This window comes from Arctopsyche grandis, chromosome 12, assembly GCF_051622035.1.
Source record: "Arctopsyche grandis isolate Sample6627 chromosome 12, ASM5162203v2, whole genome shotgun sequence".
Classification (NCBI taxonomy): Eukaryota; Metazoa; Arthropoda; class Insecta; order Trichoptera; family Hydropsychidae; genus Arctopsyche; species Arctopsyche grandis.
The window spans coordinates 16,040,937-16,057,746 of NC_135366.1; the positions used below are offsets into that span (position 1 = coordinate 16,040,937).

The 16,810-nt window shown below is 39.2% G+C and overlaps 2 protein-coding genes across 2 annotated transcripts; both read right to left on the reverse strand.

The window, feature by feature from the left end:
- Nucleotides 1–1,584: 1,584 nt before the first annotated feature.
- Nucleotides 1,585–6,094, reverse strand: LOC143920552 (maspardin-like). The gene is made up of 5 exons (XM_077443464.1): nt 5,933–6,094; nt 4,048–4,288; nt 3,650–3,879; nt 2,585–2,833; nt 1,585–2,507 (listed from the first exon to the last, which is right to left on the reverse strand). Exons 1-5 carry the CDS (start codon nt 6,029–6,031, stop codon nt 2,394–2,396), a joined length of 933 nt encoding a protein of 310 aa, XP_077299590.1. The 5' UTR covers nt 6,032–6,094; the 3' UTR covers nt 1,585–2,393.
- A 3,786-nt stretch (nt 6,095–9,880) lies between these two features.
- LOC143920445 (eukaryotic translation initiation factor 4 gamma 3-like) lies at nt 9,881–15,406 on the reverse strand. Its single transcript, XM_077443334.1, has one exon. It carries the CDS (start codon nt 15,404–15,406, stop codon nt 10,223–10,225), a length of 5,184 nt encoding a protein of 1,727 aa, XP_077299460.1. The 3' UTR covers nt 9,881–10,222.
- Nucleotides 15,407–16,810: the final 1,404 nt, after the last annotated feature.

Sequence of the window (16,810 nt, forward strand, 5' to 3'; positions counted from 1 at the left end):
ATAAATTTTACAAAATTGGTGCTTCTGTATAGGTATCATGGAATAAATGATTTTTAACTTTTACTCATATGTATATGTACGTATATAATGGCCCTTTTGGATGAAATATCAAGTTTAGTTTACATATAAAAAGCTAGTGATTTTATGACTATACATACATACATATATATGGTGTGTGATTTCTATACAATTCTATATATACTCGTATATAAACCAAATTCTGCAATTTGTTCTTTCATTAAATAAATAAATATATCAAAAGAGAATGTATTCATTGAATATGAACCATACAAGCATTATTTAAGCAAATGTTTCATTTTTAAACATAAAAATATTCACATAAACGTATATTCTTGGTAGTGATTCGTTTCAATTCTACTTTTAGCCAATAAAACTGACACAATTCTTTTAAATATTATATATTATATGTAGTAAATCATATAAATATAACAAAATCGAGATGGGTTCTATACGTTGTTTTGCATTTGTGCCTTTATTTTAAAAACGTTAGTTTTTAGGGCCATCGTTATATATGATAAGAATCAATATTTAATATTTATGGTTTAGTTTGAGAGTTAATTTGTTCTTCCAATGGTTAACTCGCCAAGCCATTTATAATTTAACAGTTTCGTCTCGTTACACACGTTTACATTGAACCTTAGAGCTATTCGAAATGATAGATCTTTAAATATTATAGTATGGCTTGAAGAGTTAATAGAAAAATTTGTTTTATTATTCACCGTTTAACTTGATAAATTTATAATAATGTTATTTAGTGAATATTGAATATTTTCCATAGTGTAAATATGATATAGTGAATTTATAAATAAATAAATAAAAACGATTAAATTATTAATTTAAATCTATCATCTCAATTATAGAAATTTCTTAAATAATTCCAAATGCACATATGCAACATGTATGTGTAAATAAATAAATTTTTATGATATAAGTCAGAGGTTTGTTATGTTTTCACGTTACTTTTAAAATATGAAATGTGTTGCATTTAATATCACATAAATAATTGTTTGGTTTTTTTTATATGTATTATGTATAACAAAATATTTTGTTATTGGGCTACGAACACCAAATTTTATAAATGTGTTTTTGAAACGATTATTAATCAAAAAAAAAATTAATTAACAAAGCCCGAATTGCCTTTTTACTTAATAATAGATGAATAAAAAACACATTCATATAAATTTATAGTGGCGAAAAGAATTATTAAAAATAAAAATTGTTTGAAATGTGTTTTTTTATTCTTCAAATTTTTTTTATTTTTTCTGTTAAAATTTCCGCATTGAAAACGAAAATTTAAGAGGCATTGATGCACTAAAAAATACAATTTTATGAATCAAGTTTATTTTAATATTGTAGACGATAAGAATTAAATTAAATTAGAATTTTATGAGTATTATAAAAATTTTATTTAATATTTACTGTTATGATTATAATTTTGAGCTAATGTACAAAGATCTCATATCTACAGTTGAAAATTTCAAAATAAAGAAATCATGAATTAATTGCAGTCATTTTATTTCATTGCGACTTCTGAACTGTTTAAACATCAATAAAAAAAACACTAAAAATGGTTCAATTTTTATTAATACTTATTTATAAATGTATTTTAAAAATATACAATCAATACTTATTCATAGCACATAAGCACATTGTTAAGTATCAAGATAACGGGAGTTAAATATATTTTTGAGATGATTTCAAAAATAAATCAGTCTTCTCCTTAAATTAAATATCATACAGCGACTCTTGGCTTCATGCATCACTATAACAATTCAACTGGAATATTTAAGTGGAATATCAATTTTACAATAATTTTTCTCATGCACAAATTTAACAAGCAGAATATACGAGATTTTATATAACAAAACCAATCATTTAGTTTTTTATCACATTTCTTAAAATTACTGTGGCAACTTTTGCATTAAATCTATTAAATACATACACATATGTATTATATGCGTCTTAATCTCATTCAAAAATATCAATAATGGATAAAAGTTTTATATAAAACACTAAATTTAATTTAATTTAATCATTATACATAGAATGGGAATGCACGTGGGTAGACAAACAAACGAACACACGGGTGCTTCAATAATAATGTCTTAAACATAACATTTTCGAGTACGTAAATTCAGCCAATACCAAAAAGAGTATCACAAGAAACGTAATAAAAAGCTACCATTCGATTATTGTAAATAATAATTCAACTGTGGAATATAAACAAATAAAAATAAGTTGAAATCGTATTCTATCCAATGTGTTAATAATTAATAAGGCACAATGTATATGCAATTTATAATCACATATAATAAAAACCGACCTTTCTTCACCCTGAAAAATCCTTAAGCTTATAAAATAAAAATGCAATCTTATGAAACAAGCTGATTCAAATTATTTTTAGGTAGAGACCAGTCATTGATTGGTCTATCCTTATGAAAATGTGAAGCGGAAGTACTCGTGGAATGAAATTGTCTCAAGTGTATCTGAAATTGGAAACCAGAATAATCAACGGTGCAACATATTATAGTTGGAAATAAAACAAGAAACCAATCTAAATTACCTGTAAATGTAAATTGACCTCATCGCACCGACTTAGATATGGAAAGTTTCCACCACTTTTTAAATGTGCTAATTTGGCTTGCGGATAGCACTTGTACAGTTCGTCTCTTACGGTGCCGCTTAAAGCGTACTCATCGAATACGTCTAAAATCGTAACGGGAAGATAGGAGAGACAGTGAGCTTCTACATAATTCGGAATGCAATTGAGTGTCAATCGTGAGGCCAAATCGGGCTGTGAGAGAGATTCAAGCTGTAAAAAGAATCACAAGTTCAAGTTTATGAATTTATTATCAACTGCAAATGAACCGCACAATTCGGGTCAAGTTGATATAGACGTATGCATTCACATCAAATTTATACAAACAAAAGTTAACAATAACAATTGAGCAACAACACTATTATAGTTTGTTAATTTACATATATGAAAGCTTTTTATATATATTTTATATATTTATCGACCATTACATAAGACGCAGAGTACATTTGGGCGAATAATTAACGCCATTTTTAAATCAAAAATGCCACTTTGCCTGAAGAAAAAGATCAATGTATTATATTTTCGATTATTAATGTATTATATTTTGCCAGTGATGACGTATGGATGTTACGCTAAGTCTAATGCACTCAAAGAATTGTGGAACGCTTTACGCTCGGCATAGCGAGGAGAAATGGGAAACGGAATATGTGGACGAAAGGTGGACAAAAGAAGTGCTAAAATGGTAACCGAGAGAATGTAAAAGGGTAAAAGGAAGGCCACAAGGAAGATGGGTAAGAAAAATGTGTTGATGAGATGGATAAGAGTTGCGCAAAACAGAGACGAATGGAAGCGTGTTAAAGGGGCCTTCATCCCGGTGGATGGCTGTAAATATGTATCATATACCAAAGAATATGTATAATAAATTAAGTCAATGTGCATATATAAAAAATTTCCAATAGCATAAGGTGATATAGTATCCTTGAAAATACTATGAAAGATTCGCATTATAAAAGTTAACAGTCAATTAATTATATTAATATAGTCAAAGCTTTCACGTAAAATTATCACAGCTGTAACATATTTACTTACTTTTTCAACCATGAAATCTATCGACTCCATAATTCTCAAATCTACTTTTTCATTGTTAAAATTCCCCATTACCATACGTTTCAATACGAGCGACGGGAGAATCCAAAATAGTGCCGAAGAATAGTTGTAACTAAATACAGAAGTATCTGTAAAAGCGTTGCACAGAATCAAAGAAGCCACTCTCGGACAATTGACCGTATGCTCAGCAAATTTTTGAGCCAAAAATCCTCCTAAAAATGAATAAATACGGTAACGAAAATAATGAAAGCAACAAACTAAACGTAGAGCATATTATGTATTGGTTTTAATTCACTTATTTGAAATGCAAATATATGTATATGTACTAAGTAAGCCTTGAGTAGTCACATTATGTAAATATATGTGTAATGATTTCTCACCTAACGAAGCCCCAAATATATGTATTTTATCAAGTTCTAAGTAATCGATAAGTCTCTTGAAGCCATCGCACCATTCTTTAACACTCCAATAGACGGGCGGTTCGGCGGCAATCACCCTGTAACCCCTTCCAGCCAATGACAGAATCTGCTTGAAGAAAACATCAGCAGTACCTGACACTGGCGGCAGACATATTAGCGGACATCTTACGGACTTTGGTCCAGTATCAAAAATACGCCATCCCTGTAACATATAAAAAATTTTAACTATGAAATATTTTATTTTACTTGTGTAACATGGGAACATCATGGGAATTATCCTCTGTCTACGTACGTTCGGGGGTCTAATTGGCCTAACGGGACGCAGTAAGTGACTGGTTTCTCAGAACCTGAGAGCGTGAGACTCACTTAAAACTGTACGTGCCTAAACAATGGATAAATAAATGGTTCGGGGAAGCTGTGGTGGGCAACTTGCCCTTTAAAATGAAGGAAAACTTGGTACAGTGATTATTCTGGAGCGAATAATGGCAATGCGTGGACCTCCTGAATCATTCAATAAATCCTCAACCCACTCATACGCAACACTTGTATAAAGTAGATATCATAAATATCCGAAAGTTCTTAAAATGATCTCTTGTTCGATTAATTAGTTTCAAGGGTCGAATTAAGAAATTGAATTGTTGTCATTCAACAATTCCTGCATTTGAATATTTCTTTTTTACAATAAAATAAACCTTGAATTAGAATCTAACTGAAATTCGAAATGTTATAAAAATTACTTAACCGTTTTCCCGCGGCCGTCTTCTATGGAAGCTTTGCGCGACAAGTCTGTAGCGCGGCTGTCTTCCATAGAATTTCTGAACTTTGCACGGGATTTTGAGCCTTATATGCGCCTATTTCAACTGTTTTAAGGTTCAAAATTGGTTGAATATATCACTGAGTTTTGAATGCCAGTATATGCCATATATACCAGTCAAAAATTAGTTTTTTGTGGAACCATACTGAAACCTCGTTTATGTGACGTCACGTCTTCATACAATTATAAAGAATGATTTGACAAAAAACTAATTTTTTAATTTTCCAAAACTACGAGATATATTATTTATTTTATTATTTAAAATAATACTTTGTGTTAACTAACATATCTGGTTACTTGAGTAAATATTATAATCTGTATTTAAGGTCGAAAACTCGATTGGAAAATTCGCGAAAAAGGTGCCGCCGCGTACAGGGCTTATTCGCTATATTTATTGCCGCGGGCAAAGGGTTAAGCAATATTTTATGAACTTTTTACGTAATAGCACATTTAAACATTGAAACAATGAAATAAGTCGTTCAAAAAATTGTTAAAACATTCCAATCATTCGGAATTCAAAAAGAAAAATTTGACAAACTTAATCAATGCAGTCTTGTGCATAAAATACAATTCGTGTCCAACGGTAATGAAGTTTATTTCTAACACATTTTATTGCTTTCTATTTAAGACCATCTGATGGATAAACGTACTGTCTGATAATCTTGATATTTTCACTATCATACAATTCTTATTAGACAACATCTTTTGAATGGCTCTTTTAGTTACAAACACTTTTATATACATATTTTTATTGTTAATAAAATTTATTACAATAATATATAGTACTAAATTGGCCGGGAAGGCGCATTGGGTTTGCCTGTTTGATATTCCTAATAGAACTTCAAATAAAATGAAAATTTTATATTAAATTCAAAAATCCAAAACATTCCAACATATGTATGTGTAAATGTCAAAATGTGTGCCATTTACGGTGAGTCGAATGTATAAGTTATCGAGCATTCATTATCTCTGTGAGTGTAGTTGAAACCACAAAACTGTCGAAGGAAATCAGAGATGTGATAAACAGCTCACCTTGGAAGTATCAGAGTCAACAACGATTCTTCGGAGAGGAACGGAGCTGCGAAAGCTCAAATATTCGGCAGATTGAGCCACCTCACTCAAACGAGACATCTTCGCGCGCGCTGACCACCCACTGACATCCGACGAATGACAACTGACATCAGTGTTGCCATGTACTACAAATCATCTGTGCTGTCAGCCTTCAAAAATCGATTGAAAATGCTTATACAAAAAATGCACATTTTTTAATTTAATTTTGCGTTTCATTTTATCGTCGACTTTGTGAAAAATCTCAAATTAGCTAACAAGTAAGTAAATTGTCTTTAAATTTTTACAGTATTATACAAGTGATTTTTTTTTATAATAATTACCAACTCAATTTTATCAACATCAGTTTTAGGTAGTGGCGGATGGTAAACGGATTAAGGTCTGTTCGGTTCGGTGATTACTAGTCAAATGTGAACCGGTCACAGAACAACCGGTCGCTCTAGATCGGTCACACGTGATCACCCGTCACACCCTAAAATCGGTCACGAGAAAACCGATTGACCGATTTTAGGGTGTGACCAGTTTTCTCGTGACCAGTTTTAGTGTGACGGGTGATCACGTGTGACCGATCTAGAGCGACCGGTTGTCCTGTGACTGGTTTACATATGACTAGTAGTCCGTTTACCGTCTGTTCATACCTATTCAGCACGACCTGTATCCTGCAGGTGTCATGCAAGTGCGGATAGTATTCTTTGGTACATTATATGGACGTATTCATACTCCATTCGCGCATGCGCATTTACGTATTCCGTGTGTGTGTTCCGTGATAGAGATATAAGAGAATAATCACCGAACCATAAAATATATATCACGTCAAGAAGATCAATATGAAGATACATTTTTAGACATCATTTTATGAATTTTTCAGAACTTCACACTATATTGTCATCCTCAGACAGTAAAAAACAAATTCGTCTATGTACTCCACCATTTGTGTTAAAACCATGTTCTGTAAAATCGAAGATATTTTAACAAACCAACTGGAACTGATTACCATACGTTCAAGCCTTGGAACCATAATCGATTATTACCTTACCTATATGTCGGCTCTAAAATTCAAACTATTGCATTCATAATTATTACCGACGATTATATACATACTCATGTCTAATCTTCACCCTCAATGATCATGAACACATGAAACATAAATATTCTATTTTAGCGACGTTATTTATGTATGTACATATAATCGCAATACCGTTAAAATGAACACCATCCTCGCCGCAGATATTGATGCAATCTGCCAAAGTTTACTATTTAAAATGTATAAACAGGATTAGGTGGAGTTTTAAACATTTGTGTAATAGGTATATTTTTGCGAGATGGTATATTGTAGTAATTAAGACTAATTTAGATGCAAACTTCCGAAAACGGTGTAGCAGAAAAAAATAAAACGCTCACCATAAATTGCAACTTTTATTGAATGGTCATAGTTGGTAGGAAAAAAACAACATTTCAAAATTATTTAATCACCAGAGCAAATACTGAAAAAACTCGTTTATCATTCAGAGTTGTATAAGTTAAAATGTGTTGTAAAAGATAATTCGAAAAGAGACAAAGTCATTTTGGATCAACGTGTGAATAAATCGATAATAAAACAACGTTGTTATATTGCAGAAAAAATCCAATTTACTGAGAGTATTCAATTTTTAATATAAAGAAACAAAATTCGTGCAGTAACAAGTGTTATTTTTTTGTGACTATTGATATTAAATCATCAAACTGAACAGAAAGTACATATATATGTCGCTCATTTTACAAAAATTCACAAATAATAATGCAATATATAAAGTATAAATAATAATAAAACCAATAAAGGCCACATTCTCTTTTTGTTCAAAAATTTTTTGGAATTACATGTTTATATAAGCGTCATGCAAATGCGAATGAATAGTTTCAAATGGACGCTTTTCGGAAAAATACTTTAAACGACTACACGTATATTTGGATAAATAAAAAATATATATGTAATATTTAATTGTAAAATCTTAGGAATCTAAAACATCTTTTCGGCCTAGTAAAAGAGAACCCTTATCTAATGACTGAAATCAATTTTTTATACATATCCGTGAAGTTACACAATTAAAAATATTCACAGACTTTTCATACACATGTATATATATTATTTGATTATATCAATTCACTATTTCGTTTGTAGGGCGATACATTTTTTTTTTTATTTATTATTATTGATAATACTTTTAATAATCGCAAGTATATACCGCAATAACTTTTGTGATAATTTCCCCTGGAAAAGCCGAGATAGTCGACTGATTTAACAATAAACCAGAATTTCTGGTACCCTTACACGCGCGCACGCACGCACGCACACACACACACACGCACTGACATCTGAATTGATCCAGTTCCCCAATCAATTAAGAAATCAATGTAATATAAAATAAGAATGGGAGTGCAAAATAATAATGTTCCATTATATCACATACTTAAATAAAAAATATGATTAAATGACAATTTTAATTTTAAGAAAACTCTGTAGCATATGTATATATATGTACATGCATTATATTTATATAATATGTATCAATTATCCATTACTAATAGTTATACACTAAAATGTGTATATGCCCTTATACATAATTATATGAATATAAAAATATTTCGGTAAAAAACCCTTTGCGAGTTTTTATACACTTGTAAGATATTCATTTCCACATAGAAAATTATTTACATGTTAAATAACTAAAATACACTATTACTAGATTTTTCAAACTAGGTAATAAAACATATTCTGTTACTGCAAAAACAAAGATATCCTATCGACTCATTCTCAGTACAATTTCACAAATAAATATTACGTATTGGATGTGAGAACACTTAAAAATAAATAATAAAAAAACATATCCCTTTAATATTCCTCTTTTTATTTTTTTACATTAGAGAAGCATTCTTTAAGAGTCTGTCAACATTCAAGATGCAGGACTTGTATACTAAAAAGATATAAATATAAAAATGTGAAATAATGAAAAATATATAAATTAAAAAATGTATACGATAATACCTTTATATCCCAGCGTATAACATTTTGTAGATACATTTACCAAAATGTATACATAAAAAGAATTAACATAAAAATAACCCAAAACTAGACAATTTCAATACACAAAAAAAAATGTATTCATATTTTTTATATAAACTTTTTATATATGAAGTATATAATAAACAATAATCAAAGCAGAGATTAAAAATTATACGGATGTAAACCAATATCAAATATTAAATTTAAGAAATTATATTTCTTAAAATATTTTACATATCTTTCTTACAATATTTATATTATTACATACAATAGTGTGATAAATGTAGACAAAATGTATAAGCTTTTACTTTTTTTTTATGATTTTGATATAATTTGTCAATTATTTTTCATTTTGAATGTCATTATTTTTTTATAATACCTAGAAAATAAGCAAGTTTGTATATACAAATATAAATACGGTGATAATATAACATATTTTTTAACTTTTTTTTGTCATCTTACATAACTATAATCCTCACAGACAGTCCTGCGATCTTTCCAACAGCTTTCACCTTCTACTCGAAGATTCTCATAGCAAGTTCAGTAAATAATGGTCTACGCCCCGCAATAATCAAATATATATTTATATATAAATAATCAATCCGAATGACTTTTCTTTTCGACCAAAGAACACAATGTTTAATCACCCCCCCCCCCTCATGTTATACTTGTCATGTGTGCATAAAAATCTTGTTATTAATAAATAACTTCTATCCATTTATCCCAAATTCGATTAAATAATTGCAGTCTAATTTGTTACTTTAACTAGAATGTTACACAAAAAAAATTGGCACTGACCAAAATATTAATATCGAACATAATTAAAAAAAAAAGAAATGAAAAAAAAATCGAAAATTTATAATAAACTGGTTTTATTTTAATTGGTTGTTAATATAAAAAAATTTAAATAATATTTCATGTAACCAAATAAATAATGTAGATATAATTTTACTATCTCAGCCGTAAAAAAGCAGGCGAGTGTGAGATAATAGTATCTAATAGCTCTGTCTTGATTGTTGCTTTCATATATCAGCAATACACTTCAGGACTCGTTTCGGCAATCGGCAAGGAGACCATTAAAAGAGTCGATTAAACATTGCGTTTTTTATATATTAACTCTTTAAATTATTATGATTACTAACATAATCACGCAGTTGCCCATCATAAATTATATATCGGAAAATGTCTAAATTTGTTTTACACTGCCACTCCTGTCAGTACTCGTCGTCCACGACCGAAGGAGTGGCTCCGTCCGACTCTTCGGCGTCCGTTTTCATCGTTGTGAAGAAGGAAGTGAGACTGACGACCATCACGGCTTTGCCCTCCTGCTCGTGAATGTCGTTGTTCGCCTCCCACGCCAAGAAGCCGTCCGTCGACACGACCTCGCCACTCTCCCACAGATGTTCGAAGATCTGCGACGTCAAGCCGGGAGGATGCTCCAGTTTGTGTATGAGTCTCTGTATGGCGAAGAGACACTGCAGCTCCAGTTCCTCGTTATTACATACGTATGCAATCAACATGGGATAGTATACTTTGAGACGGTTGAAGGCAGCTTCGTCTAGTCTGGGCAGGGCCCCCTCTTGAGGCTGCAGGGTGTAAGTGTAGACTGCCTCGGTCAAAGCTCGTATGAACCACGCTTCCTTTACGGAGTCCCCAATGTTTTTCCTGATCCACTCTTTGACCGCGTCCCGATTTTCGTTCTGGCGCATGAGCTGAAGCATGTAACTGCACGCGGCTTCGGGAGAGATCGGTTTGTCTACTTTGTAGGCCAAGAACGACAGAGGAACTTTGACCAAAAACTCTGGAACGTTGGTTCTGGGCATCCAATCGATGAGTTCCATGTTGGGTGCACCCTCCCACAGCTCCTTTATGTAGTTGTCGTTGCCCTCCCTCACTTTCTCCGAAAAAAGAGAGAGCAGTAGATTGTAGCCCATTCCTGAATCGATCAGCTTGAAGAAAGCCTTATGAATGCTCCACAACTGTAAATTATGAATTGTACTATGGGACCAAATGAACTTCGATATACAGCCCCAAATATCACTATCTTTTTGAAACACTTCGAACATTTTAACAACACATTGTGCAATTATATCCACAAACTCGTCCACTGTAATAGTTTTTTCCTCAACGAACTTTCCTGACATTTTACCTATCGCTTGCATATGCCTATATTTGTTGGAGCCGAAGCCCCAAAAAATAAATTCTTGGGTAGCAAACGGTATATCCTCTTTATTGAACTGTCTTTTCACAATTTCCACTAAATTATCGAAATCGTCATTTAACAAATCTGCCATTATCCTATGAACCTTTTTAGCAATCTCCGAAGACGGCACCATGTTGAATGTCGACCTTTCAATCGAAGCACCTTTACTGCGGTAAGGATTTCCTTTGCCAGCCATCTCCGCGGCGGATCCGATGACGGCGGCATCTGGATCCAACGCGATGAACATGTTGGATGTCTCTGTTGAATTTTTACGGTTGCTGTTGGGAATTCCGCTGCTCGACTTGTGAGCAGTCACAGTTTCCAATTTCTTCACAGTGTTAATATTTGAGCCCTTGCTCCAAAGAGCCGAAGTGGCTGGCTGCAGAGATATTTCAGACACCCGAGCGTTAGGTTTGAGCCCCTTAAGTTTGCCCGAGTCTACGGTATACTGCTGCTTGATCCTCGCGTTACGGGATGGAGCCGGCGACCAGCCTTCATCTGTGGCGCTCTTGGAACCTCCCCGCTTGTTCATATTGTTTGGCCTATCGTCCTTCTGCGACTGAGGAAATCCGCCGTACGACGACTTGTTCAACTGTTCCATCTCAACCTCTAATTGTATTTGATCCATCGTTTTGGGATTGGCAGACTGCGTACGAGGCACCCATTTGTGAGACCTCAAATCGATGACGTCTTGCAACATGAATCTGATTCTGCTGCTGACTCGTTTGTCCTTTGAATTGATTATTTGTAACATGTTGTTGAAGTAAGGCTGAAGGTTAAAACCCGGTTCAGATTCCAATTTTTTTCCAATAGTTGTCAGAAGTTTGCACAAACATTCTAGCGTTTCTTCTTCTAACTTCTTTATTAGAATTTCTATACACAATACCATGATTTTGGGCATAATCATTCCTTGTTTGTACAGTTCACCGATGAACCTTACGTTGCCTACTGACCTCCTTCGCATTCTTCGTTCCTCCCCTTCGAACACCTTCTTCATCTCCTTTTTCTTATCTGGATCGTTGCACTCGTTGATTTCTTTCTCTTTTAAAAGATTCGCCGTCTCGTCTGCGGAAGCCTTTTCGAACTCCAATTGGCATTTTGTGATGATCAAATAACGGAAATTGACGTTTTCAGTCTCGGTAGCGTTGGGTACTTTGAGTTGTTTTAAATTGTGACATAGAGATGCATAAGTGAGAGAAAAGCTGGGTTCGCTGATCGCTTTTTCAAACACTAAATCTATTACGCCCTTTAACCTCTCTTCGGTATCTATGTCTAGCTCTAAAATCTGTTTGATGAGTCTGTCGAATTTCTCCGGAGTCAACTTGTTCAATATGCTTCTGAACTTTTTGTACAACTCTTGCGTTTCCTTAGTCTCGTTCGCTTCTTCAGCTGCGGACTTCAGTCTTTTGGGCTTCCAAGCGTTTGTCGCCTCGTTGAGTTTCACGTCCTCTCTCAGGGCGAGGCTAATATTGATGACTGTCGGTTTACTGGGCGCTGCTGACATATTGCTACCACTTTTGGATCCAGATTTACCCTGTTGAGATTTGCGACTAGGCAAGATATTACGGGCATTATTATTATTTCGAGCGAAATCTGGAAACAGCAGATCCTGTCGGATATTTGAGAACAAATTTGAGTTCTCGCTCCTCATGTTGCCCGGAGTGACCGAGGCGAACTTCTGTTTGGGCGGCCCATCGGAAATTATCAGATCGAGTTTTTCAATATTTGTGGGTTTCTTCATCGACATGGGATCCTGCCTCAGCGCCAACAGGAACTCTGCGTCATAACACTTTTTCCCCGCAGTGTTGAAGGGAGCCCACTGACCATCTTTGTAAGGGTAACGGGGGACCGCTTTCTTGTCGTTGTCGTTGATTTCGTTCGCGTCGTCTTTGACGAGCGCATCGTCGTTGACGCCGGTCAATTTAGCCGATTCGTTCGCGTCGCGAGTCTTGATCAGTTCATCTTCGATTTTGTCTACATTATTGGGAACATTGTTATTCGAAACATTATCGTCGGCGACCACTTCGCCATTCGACGCCTCAGTTTTCGCGGGCGCCTCTTCGGCGACGACCTTCTCACAAATCTCTTCACATTTTTCTATTTTAGATACATTATCGTTAACGTCTATTTCCTTTATAGGACTATCGGGCAGTTTCTGGGGAATGGACACATAGTTAAAATTATCTTTATCGTCGACGAGCACCGCCTTGGGGATTACGGCGAGGTCCTGCCATTTGAAATCGTTCGACACCAGGGGCTTCGACACCGGCGGCTTCGACACAGGCGGTTTCGCCACCTCGTTGAAAGTCTCTTCGGGTAATTCGTTAGCAACTATTACATCGTCTATTTCATTATCTACAGTAACTATTTCACTCGGTCGTAGTACGGGAGTGGTGGTGGCGGCGGCGGCGGCGGTGACGATGACGACGTCGTTGTCGTCGATAATAATTGTTTTTTCGTCATCTAATTCGGGCACTCTCTCGACACAGTCGTTCACTTCTAGCACCCGAGATACTTCAATCGACTCAACAACCTCTACATAGTTCGATTTCGCTTCTGCGACTTTAGGCACCCGAGGGGGCGACGGCGACCGGCACACTGCGGGCGCTTCGCTTTCGACCGGCGGCAGATCCGACGGCTTCTCGTCCAAGCCATTGTCCAAGATCTTCTCGACGGGCAGTTCGAAGTCGGAATTCGAGTCCTCTTCCGCGGCCTCCGGCTCCTCTTTCGACTCGGCGACGGGCGCAGGAGCGACGGGAGAAGCGACACGCGGAGGCGTCGAGGAGATCGGCGACGGGGTGTCTATGCTCTGCCGGACCGGAGTGGGAGCCGGACTGCTGCACGGCGACAGAGAAGGCGTCGACGTGGCCGGAGTGGACTCGGGCGGAGTGGTCGCGACGGGGACGACCGGCTCCGGAGGCCGCTGCGGCTTGGGCGGCCCCCCGATCTTGGGCACGATCTCGGGACTGTCGGAGATCGCAGACACGACGGGAGTCCGCGGCGGCTGTCCGGGCGTCTCACCCAGCGAGTCCTTGACGGCCTGATGAACCCTCCGGTAGAACTCGTCTCGGATGGCAGAGTTGCCGGGCTCCTGCGGGGCAGTGTCGCTTTTGTAGATGTCTTCTAGGATGTCGCGGCCGGTGGTCGGGTCGCGGATGTCGATGGCCATGGGGCGGCGCGTGCGCTCCGGAGGGGCAGCGGGAGGGGGGTGTTGCGCGGGCGTGGCGGGCGCCAGCGGAGGCGCGACGGGTCCTGCCGGCACGATGGGCGGCACCACGGCCAGGGGGCCTCCGACACCCACACCCACGGCGAGAGACCCGCCAACGCCTAGCGAGTTCGGGGCAGCGCCGTTGGCGGCCGACGGCAGGTAGTACTGGGGCTGCTGCTGGTTCTGGTTCAGGTAGTACTGGTAGGGCTGCTGGCCGAGAACGGTGGGCGAGACGCCGGCCTGCACGCCGCCGAAGTAGGACTGGCGGGGCGGCTGCTGCTGCTGCTGCGGGAACTGCTGGGCCAGCGCGGCGAAGCTGTAGAGCGGGTTGTGCTGCAGATGAGGGATGGGCATGTAGACGGGGGGCGCGGGAGGGGAGGCAGCGGAGTAGACGGGGGGGGCACGGTGCTGGCGGGGTGGGGCGTGCTGCTGGTGTGGAGGGTGCTGCTGGTGGTGCGGGTGCGCGGGGTGGTGGGGGTGGGGGTGCGCGGCGGCATGATGGGGGTGCTGCTGATGCTGAGCGTGCTGCGCGTGTTGCGCAGCGGCGTGTTGGGGCCCGACGAAGGAGCCGACGAACAGCTGCTGTTGGGGCGAGTAGTGTTTGAGCGCGTGGTGGTCGTGTTGCTGCGAGTGCGCGTGCGAGTGGGCGTGCGAATGCGAGTGAGGATGTTGGTGGGGCGGGGGCGGCGGGCGCAGGGGGGGCGGCGCGCCGGGGAACGCCACGTGGAAGTCCTGGCGCGGCTGCTGCTGCTGCTGCTGCTGCTGTTGCTGCTGTTGCTGCTGTTGCTGCTGTTGCTGCTGCTGTTGCGGCTGCTGCGACTGCTGCTGGGGCGGGGGCGGCTGTTGCTGGCGAAAGTAGTGCGCGAGCGGGGGCGGCGCGTTAGGGTTGGAGTTGGGGTTAGCGTTGGGGTTGGGGCCGGGGCCGGAGTTGGCGGCGGCCGAGGGCGGCGCGGCAGCCCCGCCGGGCGCCTTGCCGTTGCCGTTCATGCCGTGGCCGTGGCTGTAGCCGTAGCCGTGGCCGTCAGCGGGCCGTCGAGGGGCGGCGGCTGCGAAGGGGCGGCGGGCGCGGGGGGGGGCGGCGGCGTCGGGGGGCGGCGGGGGTGCGGCGCGGCGACGAGAGGCGGACTCAGCGGCGTGGTCTGTCCGGCGGTCGCGCGCCCATCGCTCCGGGTGTCGCGGTGTCGTCGGGGTGAGCGCTATCACGCGCGCCGTGACGTCACGCCGCCATGTTGGCCTGTCAGCGCGGCTTCCGGCGGAAGCTGAGGCGGTCGCGTTCAAACTGCCGTCGGAGCGGGGCCACACGGGCCACTCGGGCCACTAGGGGGGGCGAGAGCGGCGGGGCGCGGGCTGCGGGCGACGGGCGTCTGCGGGTGGGCGGAGGGCCGGGGGGCGGTGCGGGGTCTTCGCTGGCGCCGATCGTCGGCCGCGTCTCGTCTCCGCCGCAACCCGAATGCCACGCTCGACGTGGGCAGCGCCGATGCCGTTTTCGCCCGCTCGCGCATGCAATTATATAATTAACGCGAAAATCTTTCGCAACTTTTCTTTTCCTTTCGCGAAAATGTCTCGACGGAAACTTTTCGGCGGCGACGAATTGTTCGTTCCCACGAAAAATACTCCGACTGAAATTCCCCTTTGAATCTATGCGTTCGAAGAGAGAGTCGCTTCTGATGCCGCCTCCCTCGCTTCGACCTATTTATCCCGCATATGTAAAAAATATAATAATAAATCCCGTCACAATTTGGCTGATGGGACGGTAAACGGACTACTAGTCACATGTGAAACAGGCACAGGACAACCGGTCGCTCTAGATCGGTCACCCGTCACACTAAAACTGGTCACGAGAAAACCGGTCACACCCGAAAATTAGTCACGAAAAAACTGGTCACACCCAAAAATTCGACCAATTTTCGGGTGTGACCAGTTTTAGTGTGACCGATCTAGAGCGATCGGTTGTCCTGTGACCGGTTAACATTTGACTAGTAATCACCAAACCGATAGGACACTCATTTGAAAGTTCACTCTCTCAAACTTTAATTAGATATTTATTATAAAAATATTATTTAGAGAACCCTTTTTTTTAGAATAGAATAATTAAAATTTAGAACAATCAACCAAAAGAATAAGCTACTTCTGGTGACCTAAATCTCTTTAAATATATACTCAATGGCTACGTCCACACTGCCGATATCTACACCCGATATTTTCGAATTTTCCATATCCAGTTCCAGTAGCGGCTCGTGAGATTTCATAGTGGGGGGGCTGCAGAGATTATTCAGGCTGTAGTAGCTCGTTAACCAAACCGTTTATCGAATGAAAACAAAAATAGCTTGAATATGTACTATATTGGGAGGCCTGCAGCCCCGCAACCCATGTGGACGACAAAAATAGCAT

Excerpts from the sequence above, each read along its gene's own strand:
- LOC143920445 (XM_077443334.1), bottom strand. The coding sequence starts at position 15,406 with ATGAACGGCAACGGCAAGGCGCCCGGCGGGGCTGCCGCGCCGCCCTCG.
- LOC143920552 (XM_077443464.1), bottom strand. The coding sequence starts at position 6,031 with ATGTCTCGTTTGAGTGAGGTGGCTCAATCTGCCGAATATTTGAGCTTT. Across the intron at positions 4,289-5,932 it reads TTGACTCTGATACTTCCAAG|GGATGGCGTATTTTTGATAC; the intron begins GTGAGCTGTTTA and ends TATATGTTACAG. Across the intron at positions 3,880-4,047 it reads TATATTTGGGGCTTCGTTAG|GAGGATTTTTGGCTCAAAAA; the intron begins GTGAGAAATCAT and ends ATTCATTTTTAG.